Source organism: Protopterus annectens, chromosome 1.part0 (genome assembly GCF_019279795.1).
Source record: "Protopterus annectens isolate FY-2018-M chromosome 1.part0, PAN1.0, whole genome shotgun sequence".
Taxonomy (NCBI): domain Eukaryota; kingdom Metazoa; phylum Chordata; order Ceratodontiformes; family Protopteridae; genus Protopterus; species Protopterus annectens.
This window is the reverse complement of record NC_056725.1, coordinates 31,087,891-31,100,042: the sequence shown is the minus strand read 5'-3', so window position 1 is coordinate 31,100,042 and position 12,152 is coordinate 31,087,891. Positions and strand designations below refer to the sequence as shown.

The 12,152-nt window shown below is 39.8% G+C and overlaps 1 protein-coding gene across 2 annotated transcripts in view; it reads left to right on the top strand.

The window, feature by feature from the left end:
* The window catches only part of LOC122809286 (fukutin related protein), a 37,933-nt gene extending 26,095 nt beyond the window's left edge, over positions 1-11,838 (top strand). For both annotated transcript variants that reach the window (XM_044080785.1, XM_044080698.1), the window contains 2 exons: positions 7,291-7,384; positions 7,555-11,838. In XM_044080785.1, the coding sequence (XP_043936720.1) occupies positions 7,556-9,181 (1,626 nt within the window). In that variant the 5' untranslated portion in view covers positions 7,291-7,384; position 7,555 and the 3' untranslated portion in view covers positions 9,182-11,838. The remainder of the gene's footprint in view (positions 1-7,290; positions 7,385-7,554) is intronic.
* The last annotated feature ends 314 nt before the right edge of the window (positions 11,839-12,152 follow it).

Here is a 12,152-nt window from a genome sequence, read left to right as displayed (position 1 = left end):
GTACCCTCAACACTCACTCACAGAATTTTTAAATTACAAATGAGGGGTTACAGAGACACAAAAAATAGTAGTACAAAGCTTGTGGTCCACAAGCATTACATGGGAATGACCCCAATACTGATGTGCAGATGTAGAAATCAAAAATGTCAGTGAGACTTGTGGTTACAGCTAAGCAAGTGTAGGAATTGGTACACATCTCTGCAACACTGCGCACCACATGCAGAAAGCACAGATATCCACCCTCTAACGTAAGCCTAGAGTATAAAACTATTCTCTCTCCGTCATTCACAACAAACTCCTTGGACTTGAGATTGACAATAATACTGGGTAATAATAATAAAGTTCACCACAAAGCCTTCTTTAGCTAATAATAATAAAGTTCACCACAAAGCCTTCTTTAGCTATGTCAAGAATCTAACTGGCAACTCGCAGATATGCTCTGAGCTAGTGCAAAATTGCACAAAATATACTGAATATACTGATATTGCCAACATCCTGGCAGATGGCTTCAGTGCAAACTTCACCTCCCTCTCCGCTTCAAAAGGGCCCACAACAATACCGAAAAAGTGTAGTGTCCCAGAAATCACAGAAGCACAGCTGAAAATAGCCCTTTCAAAAGCCAAAAACACAGCATCAGTGGGGCCAGATGGTGTCCCAGGCTGTGTCTTGCACTTGCACGAACTACAGAACAAACTAACTCCCCACCTAAACACGCTGTTCAACCTCAGCCTTTCCACAGGCTACGTGCCCATAGAATGGTGCACAACAACGGTTATTCCGCTCCACAAAGGAGGCGCCACAACTGACCGTGGTAACTATCGCCCCATAAGCATGACTAGCCTGGTCTGCAAGGCTATGGAGCGCATCATCATGGAACTCATTAACAAAGACATTGGGAACCTCCAAACACTTGACCCAACCTATTTCGGCTTTTTAAGGGCAGATCATGCTTACTAAAGCTGGTTGACTTCTTCGAGACAGTCACCAAAGCCATAGACGAGGGAAAGGTGGTTCACATAGCCTACCTTGATCTTGCCAAGGCGTTCAACACCATTCCTCACTTGGGTATTCTAGAAAAACTCACCAGCCTGAACATAAACCCCTACGTCACAAGATGGGTTGCCAACTGGCTTACAGACAGAACTCGCACAGTAAGAATAGCGGGCTCCAGGTCCGACTCTAAATCAGTCACAAGGGGTGTCCCGTAAGGCTCTGTTCTGGGACCCCTACTGTTCGGCATATATTTCTCAGAAGTACAGGTAAACACAGGACGACTATGGCTAACCAAGTTCGCCGATGACTGCAAACTGGGAGCCATAATTGACTCTCCGGCTGACTTGGACATCCTTCAAAAAGGCCTTACTGAGACAGACACCTGGTGTCAAAGTCATGGCCTCAAGCTAAATGCCAAAAAATGCATAGTCATCCCGTTTGGGAAAAACAAAACACCCACGAATTACCACATGGGTGGCAGCCCCCTTAATACAGAAGAGGTAATAAAAGATCTGGGGACCCAGGTAGATAGTAATCTCTCCTTTGGCAATCCTATTGCCAAAGTAGTTAGGAAATCCTTCTATGTGACCCATCTAATTACTAAGGGGTTCGCATCTAGAAATAGAGGTTATAGTGCCCCTCTACTCGTCATTCATCAGACCCATCATAGCGTACAGTGCCCCATTTGGGATGTACCTCACAAGACACTTCCAACAGCTGGAAAGACCACAAACGCACCTCACCAAGAGGATTACTGGCCTCAAACATATGTCCTATGCAGCCCGACTGAAAAAACTCAAGCTGTACTCAGTGGCATATCGCTTACTCAGAGGTGATCTCTGCCTGACTTACATAGCCATGTCCAACTCCGAATTGATGGACATGCTCCACCTAAAGAAGTCCAAGTCACTGCGAGCCACACGCTCTAGTGAGCTAAACCTCGCCACAACAATAAATAGAACATGCTGGAGGGATAGATTCCTGTCGCAGAGACTCCCCATGCTTTGGAACAAACTTCCTAACTACATTGGGAGTCCCTCACTAACACTCTTCAAGAGAAGCCTTGACGAGTGGATGTGTAACAGAAAATACACCCCTGGGATCACTTCATTGGCTCTGCTTGACAGAGGCTCAGTTAATTAATCAATGGAGCAGCGAAAGCTGACACACTCTGGCTAGGCTTAAAAATGCCCTCGAGCAGATAGCCTAGTACCTACCTATGAACCTATATGAAATTTGATATTCACATCTCCCAGACCATAAAGAAAGGGCATAAAAAAACTGAGCTTCCTATACAGAAAATAGGCAGTTTCTAACAAAATACATTGTCCACCATTTCATGCACTCATCTGATCTCTACACTTCTCGATGTTTTGCCTATTCTTACTAACCTTAGAAAGACTGATTTAGCTAAACTTGATTCCTGCTACAACAAAATAGCCAGGTTTGCCTTCTATTCTCCTTATAAGTCACACCACTGTACAGCCCTAAAGCAACTCATCTAGTTAGGACTTCCACAGCTCTTACTCTGTGATCAAGTTACTGTAGCCCGTAAAATTCAGAATCATCCAAGAAAAAAACCTTCACTGCAAAATCTGCTTTTTCCTTACTCCAGTAATAAGTTCCTTCTAGAAGTAACAAAAGCCAATAACACAGTTGGGCAATTCTTCTTTTCTAACTTTATTCCTGAAGTATGAAACACTCTGCCAACCCATATATCATCCAGCTCTTCCTTAGCACAGTTAAAAAAATCACTACAGAGTCATCTGACCGATACTTGGCTCTGTTCCTGTACTAGTCCGAGTTAGTTTAACCCTGTAATCACACTATTTCTTGTCTGAATGATCACAAACCCTTAAGATGTTTATATCTGATTCTCTGACACACGATGTTTTATAAGGATTTGATATTTTCTTTTGTTTATATGTATTCTTTTGGCTTGTCTGTATTTGTATATTTTATGTTCTTGCATATCTTGATGCAGCTAATCTGTATGTAACCTGATCAAATTGCATATTATGAACTACTTGTGATCTGTGTAGATTATGCTCTTGAGGAACTTTTCTCGCTGGGCCTCCACTGAAAATGGACTGGTGTCCGTTTGGGCTTTCCTGGCTAACAAATGTGAAATAAATAAATTAATTAAAGTAAATAAATAAATCTGTAAAGGAATTATAGCAGTTCTGGTGTGGATGTAAATATATCAGTGGTACTAGTGTCTATCTCTAGCTTGTATGACTGTCAGGTATACTTGTGTCAAGTGGCGCATACCTGATTCTAGCGGTCATACGTTTATATTTACTAATATTGTTTTATACCTGCGTGCTGCACTTCTTGTCGTTTATGTGTTTTGCCATCTTAGCCTGAGTCATACTTAAAAGGCATTCATATAGCCAGTTAACAAATGCTAAATAAATAAGTGTAAAAAATAGTCTATCAAGAGAACTGGGAACTAGTTGTGGAAGTTAGGAGCAGCAGGACTACTTGTGCCCAAATAAAAGTAGTAAAGACGTCAGAATAGTGGAGCCCCATGTATCCAGATGTAGACGGTAGAGTTTGTGGCACTCTTACCCAACTGTAGATGGTGAAAGTACCACGAAGTGCCAATACTTATTTATTAGGCAAAACTAAGAGAAATTATGTTTACATTTAAACTAGTGGTGCCCAACAGGTGGCCATAGGGCCACAATCTGGCCCACCAAAGCATTTTATCCAGCCCTCTGTATGTCCTACAACATATTGTTTTGAATGGACAGATGGGATGGATGGATTTTGGGCATGGTAATGTGCCCCCTCCGATCTTGAAGTATTGTAAGTGGCCCCTGAACTGTTTGGTAAGTGGCCCTTAAGTCAAAAAGCTTGGGACAACCGTAATTCTAAACATTGTGCAGTCGTCCTTTACTATAATTTTTGCTCAAGAACTGCCTGCAGCAACTGGCACAAATTGTACTTCGGTAGTTTCTAATGAAGTATAACAGGCAAGCCTTAACTTTTGTGCAGTGCTTCTTAAAAGACAGATAAATACACTGATGGATACTGTTTTAAACAACCGAATGATAAACTAATGTCTTATTTCCATTCCTTCTAAACAGTGAAAAGTGCTCAGTTACTGAATGTTTGCTAATCTGTACAGTTTTTTTCTGATGTGCATTTACTCCACCATTATCCTGTTGATGTTTTCTTGTGTGCTTTTGCAGTCTCCTGGATGTGGTTTAACTGCCTTAACCATATAATTTTTGATGGAGAGGGGAGCAGGGCACTGTTAGGAGTTACTGACCACATTTCCAAGGTCCCTAACAACTTTCTCTTTTTGAAGTAGGGTATTGTCTTTACTGTATGCAGGGGGGGGGGTCTACCAAATATGACAGTATTGCACTTATTTGCATTTAATTTGAACTCGCTTTTAGTAGACCAGCTATGAGTTGACGTCCTTTCTGAAGGATTTGGGCATCACAGAGAAACCTAACAGTAACTCTAAGTTTGCTGCCATCTGCAAACTTTGTTAGCCAGAGCCCTATGTTCATGGTATGGAGATCATAAAAACAGATGCTGAACAAAAGTGGTGCCAGTACAGAATCCTGTGAGACACCACTGGTTACTCACACTCTTTACTGAGGTACTTGCCACCCCCACTGTGTGGGTTCTACCTTTCAGCTAAATTGCTATCCGTCTTACTACATAGGCAAGTTGACTAGGTATGATAGCATGTGGAGTAGGTTGTCAGATTTGTTAGCTAGACCAGGGTATGCTGTGTGGTCACCGTGGCCACTGTACTGTCAGAAACTTTTGTTACTATGTTGAAGACTGAATTCATTATTGCGGCTCTACCTTTGACAGAGCAAAACTGTTGTAGACCTAGTCTGAGATGTATGTCATAGTTTAGCGTGTCAGTTTTAGTATGTTCATGGATTTGCAAGTGAGATGCGGCAGGCTGATGGGCATAATTCCCAGGGCCAGTAGTAGGGACAGTCTTGTGGAGTGGTATCACTGCCGCTCTATGCCAAACCTCAAGGGCAAAGTTTGTGGCTAATGGCTTTTTTATTATTGATTAGAGATGTGACCATAATCCTCTGTCTAATGCATGGACCAACCTTGCTAAAATTTCAAGGAGCAGTAAGGTGATGGAGTAGGTCAGGATTCAGCCAAAAGAGGAAGCAAAACTGGAGTCTTTAAAGTATATATAGTTGGACTAATTTGTAATGAAGAGTGATGAATTACTTTGATTGTTAATTGCACTTTGCAAGTAGTTCCATGAAGCTGGAGCTATCCCATTGATTTTTTTTCCAAATTGTAAGAGCAAAATTTGGGCTTGTGAATTGAATGCTTTCATGGTTTCTAAGAGAGTATGATGAATACTAATTCATTTAGCAATATTTGAAAGTTAATGTGTTGAGGAGAAATGTCTGTTTTGTTATAACTGTCACTTTTTGACTTACTGGATTGTAAAACAGTAGTATTAATCACAGTGGGGTGTGCAATGACCTTGTTGTGGGCTGAAAGGATGGTGATTTGGGGGAGGGAGAGACATACTTAGAATTAAATAATTTGTGGCAATAGTACTTTTGTTAGGCAGATGAGACAATTTGAGTGAAACTTTTAGCTGGTTTGGACCCCTTACAAGTTGCTGTTTAGTATGTGAAAGGAAAGACTTCAGTTGAAAGTTATCCCTAAATACTTTGGCTAGGTCACAAATGGAAGAGGCATCTGTAGGGTGGTTGGTGGATAAGGCGTGTGCAGTGGAGATTCTTTGGGGGTGCCAAACAACATGACTGGATTTTTGAGTTGATTTATGTATGTGGCAGACTTTTAACTAAAACATACTTGTGGTCAGCAGCAGCAGAAGTAATAAAAGTGCAGTTCCAAATCTTAATATTTTCTATGGCACAATTTAATTCATGCATGTAGTGTAGAAGAGAGTACAAAGCTTCTTCATTTTTGGTCTTTGTCAGGAGATTTTGTTATGAGAACATTAGTGTGTGTAGCAGGTGCACCTCTCTTTCTCCAGTATCTTATGCCTTTACTTTGGAATTCATTTACTAGGAGAATACTGGGAAATCTTAGTGGTTTGAGGCTACCTTGAAGTTGGTAATATTTATTGTTTTCTTTGCATAGCTAAGACTCTAATTTGGACCATAGTCACATTTTAAAAGGTGGCAACTTCTTCATTCTGAAATTCTGAGCCTTTGTCTGTTGAACATGAAAAAGTAGCTCTTAAAATGAGGAATATATGAAAGAAAGCTTATAGTATTCCTAAGTTGTATTGAATAATATTTTTATTTATTTTACATTTTTTAACCGGGTAGGGTCCGGCTGGGCAGGTAGCCTGTTTTCAGCGGAGACCCAGGGATAGGCTCCATAACAACAGTACAAAAAGATTACAAAAAATTTTAAAAGATTTACAGACAATATACAAAAAGTTTGACAGTTGCCAGCAATCCCAATTTACAAGAAGGGAAATGTAAAACAGAAAACATTACATTTCTTAAGCCTTACTACATACAGTAATATGAAACTCATTAGATATATAACTAAAAACCATTGTGGTAGTTTCGTTTGGTAGAAGTAAAACAAGAAGATAGCAGAATAGAAAACATTTCAACGAAGGCATGAGAAGCTAGCCAGGAATATTACAGGAGCATAGTCATTGTTGAGTAAGGTAGTCCTTTTAGTATTTTGAAGCTATGACGATCTGTGTTTTTTAAAATATTCTGGGGTAATAGGTTCCACTTTTTGGCTACTTTGAAGGAGAAGAGAGAGTCACCGAAGTAATTATGGGGCTTTGTAACCTTAAGTATAAGTTTATCGGAATGATCTAAGGGTCCTGGAGTAAGTATTTAGTTGCACTAGGTTGGAGAGTGCAGGGCAGTTTTCAGGTTTGTGGATAATAGAGTGGGCAGTGGTGTGCTGATTGAGCAATAACAGATTTGGAAAATTAAGCCAGTGTAATTTTTGAAGAGCAAGGCAATGATGGGTCCTGCTGGGTATATTAGCAGCAAATTTTGCTATTTTGTTATAGCAGGAATCAAGTAGATGTAAATCAGACTTGTGCAGGTTAGTGAAAAGTAGAGAAGAGTAGCTAGGACGTGGGATCTGGCTGTGGCTAGTCCGGCATTTTGAGTAAGGTAAGGTTTGGCCCTATGTAGAGCACCAAGTTTGATGTGAACTTTCTTAATTGTGAGTGATATGTGTTTATTGAATGTTAGGTTGTTGTATATTGTGACACCAAGTAGTTTACCTGAGGCTTTTTGTCAGTAGAATTGTATATTTCATTATTAACACTTTTTTTCGTGTGTTTAGTTATCGGTGGATGTTTGACAAATTCTTTCATTATGGAGCAAGGAATTCTACAAAGTAGAATGAAGAACTTTCCCTAAAATGAGAGACATGTGAGGTACGGTTCCTTCCTTCCTTGCAGTTGCAGTGCTGTAAAACATACTGTAGATCAGTGATATTTTAAAGCTTCCATGTGTATTATGCAAGTGACTGTCTTACCCTTTATTCCAGTAACAGGAATAGTTAGAGATTAATTCTTGTATTTAATTTTTTTTTTTTTTCTTACAGGATGACAAGAATGATAATGCTAATACATTTTGGTAAAACAAAACAAAAACTGACAGACGACAGTGTATACAGTTATATTGTAATTAGTTCAGCTGACTTCATTGACATCAGACTTTTATCAGAAATGCGTATTACTTTCTGCTGTATTATTTTAGCAGTTGCCATAGTCCTCAACTTGGTCATACTGTATTATGTTTCCCAAGTCCAACAGAGAATGATGCAGAAACACAAAGAGCCAGTAAAGACAGGCCTGCTGCAACCATCTTCCACTACAATTGCTGGAATAACTGTACTTGTACGAGAATTTGAAGACTTTGAGAATTACATTCCAGATGTCATTCAGTCTTTCTTAAAACAAAAAACAGAACAGCCCATTTTGATATTTGCTGACAAATTGCCATACCCTCCTTTAACTTTACCCAGTAGGACTAATGTCCAGATAGTGCTTCTTAAAACATTACTAGACCAGCCTGCTCGTATTTTTAAACCTGAATTCCATGTCCGAACAGAATACATATTATTAGTACCTGATGGAATTCAGCTTGATAACCCAAAACAGCTTGAGAGACTTTTGCAAGAGCTTGATTCTCAGAATGGTAGAGTTCGAATGGTTGCCGCTCCTGTTCTGTCTGCTGCTTCAGTTCGGTGCCTAGATCTTAAGGTGAACATAAAAGAGTGGACTATTATATATAGCGTGGCCTCCTCTTTTGATGAATGTAGTGCATTAACTGGCAATGTGGTCATCTTGCTTAAAACAAAGGACTTTTTTGACTTGCCTTTACCTTTAGCCAGACCACTGATTACCTCCATTTTTATTCAGACTTCTGTACGTGGATGGACAGTCAGGATTCTTGATGATGTCACATTTCTGCCATCTCACCAACCTTTATTTACTTCATCTCATAACCAGTGGAAAGCAGATAACCTTGTTAAAGAAAGAACGGTACAGCTTTTTAGACAGTTTGACATTAAACGAGTGATTGACGTAGATGGAAAGGAACAGTGGTATGGATGCAGAAAAGAAACCTCAAGATGTTTTGGCACTGTACATGATGATACTCCAGACTATCTCTACCAAAACCGTTGGACTCCTCCATGCTGTCTCAGAGCATTGCGAGAAACTACAAAATATGTCATAAGCATCTTAGAGAGCTCTGGTGTTCGTTACTGGTTAGAGGGTGGAACACTTTTAGGTGCTGCTCGCCATAAAGACTTAATTCCATGGGATTATGATGTGGATTTAGGCATATATCTAGAAGATATTCCTAACTGTGACGTTCTTCAAAGCTTGGATTCTGGTTCCATAGTAGATGAAAATGGGTATGTGTGGGAAAAAGCTATAGAGGGTGATTTCTACAGAGTGCAGTACAGTGAATCCAACCATTTGCATGTTGACCTTTGGCCATTTTACTCTAAAAATGGTGTCATGACGAAAGACACATGGACAGGCCATAAGCAAGATATTGAATTTCCTGAGCATTTTCTAAAGCCATTAGTTCCCATGCAATTTGCTGGGATCACAGCCTATGCTCCAAATAATCACAGGGCTTTTCTGGAGTTAAAGTTTGGAGCTGGGGTAATTGAAAACCCCCAGTACCCAAATCCACAAAAGAAGAAACTTGAGTAATTGGGAGTTGGTGTTAGACTTTTCTGGAAATTGTGTATCAAGTAGCACTGTACAATAAAACGCCAAATGGTCTTCCCTAAGGTATACACTAGTAACTGGGAAAGTTGGCATTTTTTACTTTGTGTTCTTGCTGTGTAAGTCAAATTTATTTCAGCTGCAGCTGTTTTATAAAGATGCTCAAGTACGACTCATGAATTAGGTGCTCAGGGTACTGGGTACTGACTAGGTGTGAGAAGCACAATCAGCTCTAGGGAGACAGCCGTGTGCTTGGAACAACCACACAGTACATTGGAAATTCAGTTTGGGCTTTTTACACAGTTTGATTTGTTGAATGAAAAAAGGTGGAAAATCTCAACTTGACGAGAATAGGTCTTTTAGGGTTGCAACTGTTGAATGTTTGTAGAAGGTGGAAATGTCATCTTCACCGGAATTAACAATTAAGGATCTGCACTCTGAGTATTTGTAGAAACTATGCAGCTTCTACATGTGTTCACTAAGTTTCAGAATCACAAAGGGTAGGAGGTGAGGAATTTTTGGCTTCAGGTAGAAGCATCACTGAATCATATTTACAAAGTATTTGTTTTCTCAGAAATTATTGATGTCATAGTCTCTTGAATTCTAAGCCACATTTATGAAATTGTTCAGTAGCCACTCTGTGTGACATTTTTCTGTTTAATTTATTGGTCAGCTCTCTAAAATAGTACTGTAATGTGTTGTTAATTAACTTGTGTTAAGAAACCAAGGCGCACCTCAGTACATTTTCAAAGTATGAAGTCAATTAATTTTCTGCTACTTCTCACTTTACATGATGTTCCATGTAGACACAACTGGTCATCCTTCTGTATGTAATTTTGTCATAACTCTGGGGTAAAATTACCTCTGATGTATTTATTTTTTTATTTTCGGGCTGTCTATCCCTTGCTACTAACCTCTACCCATTCTGCTTTTAGCTCATTCAATCATCTCTCACTCCTCTTAATATCTGGGGTGGGGGAGGCTAGCCAAATCCTGCTGTAACCATGCAAGTAAGCTCTTCCTCTTCAGTGAGAGAGCAACCCTATGGTCTTTTAAGCCTTAGACTGATGAACCTTCCCGTCCCCTTCTTGTCCAGGCAGAGGTCTGCCTGAATTATGATGTCATTCTATAGGTGGCCCCTTCGTCTCCAGAGAGAGAGCATGAGGGAGAGCGACCTTGCAGTCCATTTCCTTTAAGACTGCCTTTTCCCCTCTTAAGGGAGGCAAGAGCTAGGGGCAGGCATCTTATATGTGGCTAGGGATGGGGATTTTTTTGGTATGCAGAAGAAGGGATTCCATAACTGTGGAGTCTTTACCACCCATGATATCAGCTTGTTCCTGCCCCCAATTGCTAAAACAAGCAATAGCCTATCTGTAGGCAGGGAACTGTGCTAGTTCTCCTCCGAGGTGTACCCCAATTGCTAAAACAAGCAATAGCCTATCTGTAGGCAGGGAACTGTGCTAGTTTCTCCTCCAAGGTGTACCCCAACTTTAAACAGTACCTCAGTAATCGGTCATAATCTACCCAGTCCCACTTCCCACCCTCACCCAGTTCTTCAAATACCCAAGCTGCTAATTGAATGTGGATCACCGGGATCATAATCAGGGCTCCATCCCTATAAAATACACTGCTGTCATTTTTTTTCTGTGAATAAAAACATGGTGTTCTGTGTAGTGCTGTAAAGGCTGATGGCGTCCTTTGCTTTGCATTGTGTATGCACAAGCACTACCTTTAGAAATTTTAGTAATTTGGCAATGTTACATATACTGTAAGCATCTAGAAACCTGTTTTTAACTCATAAAATCTAACAAACAAGGACTGCCCCTTTACCTCTCCATCTTCTGCAAACCATCATAAGATATAAACTGCTATTAATAAAATATGCCACTTTGCACTGCTGGCCCAACCATAGACACACCACTGACAACTTTTAGAAATAAAAAAACTGTCCTCTAGTCACCAAATGAGCAACATTCCTCCTTTGTTCACATATCTATCAATGATCCCAAGTGGGCCCACTGTCCCTAAGGACAAAATTACAGGTAAAACAGACTTCGCACTGAGAGTTAGTTAAGAGGAATGACTAATGCTAAAAAGATGATTCAATAACCGCCACAGGAAAAAGAGCATTTGGAAAGCGAGGGCCAGACACCAAGAATCAAGTGCCAGCTGAAATCGGCAACTAAACACTGTAAACATATTCAAAAACAAATTAAAAGACCCCCTGTTTAGTACCACCAAATAAAATAAAGTTCATGCTTCAGAGGTGATGGGTAAATGTACACTTATGCATTTCTTTATGTAATGTATTGCATTATTTGCATATATTTCCACATTTAAATAGCCTTTGCTTCCCACAAGTTCTAATCATCTGTTTAATTTATACATTTGCTTTCTATGGTCTTAACTGTATACGTCTGACCAGTAAGTGTATATATATTTCATGTGTAAGTTACTATTGCTACAATCACATGCTTACTGTCCTAAGTCGTGCATTTGCTTTTGTCTTTCTTATACTTGATCTGTGTACACCTGTTACTTTATTATTTGTAATGCACTACTGTTCCCAGGTCTTGGCTGTAAAGGGTCTGTCTACTAGTCCACTTATCTGATTAACAAACTGAAATAAAGAAATAATTAAACATTTGGTCTTTCTGAATTTGCTGTAAAGTTTTATGAGTGTATATTTTCGTCACAACTTTGAGACAGAAGTATGTTTTTTAATTTAAGTTTAAGAGGATAGTATAAATTTACTTGAGACTGGCTTTTTGGTATGCTGTTCTACAAGGGCACCTCGTGGAACTCGGTAGGTAACTACACACTAGACTGCTTAATGGTGGTGGTGACCAAAGGCGGGAGATGACTACAAACTAAGAAAAGGAATTGATGTCACTGATCTCTACAGGAACAAAGGTCTCTAAAAGCAATGCAGAACAGCAATAGCCAAATTGAACTT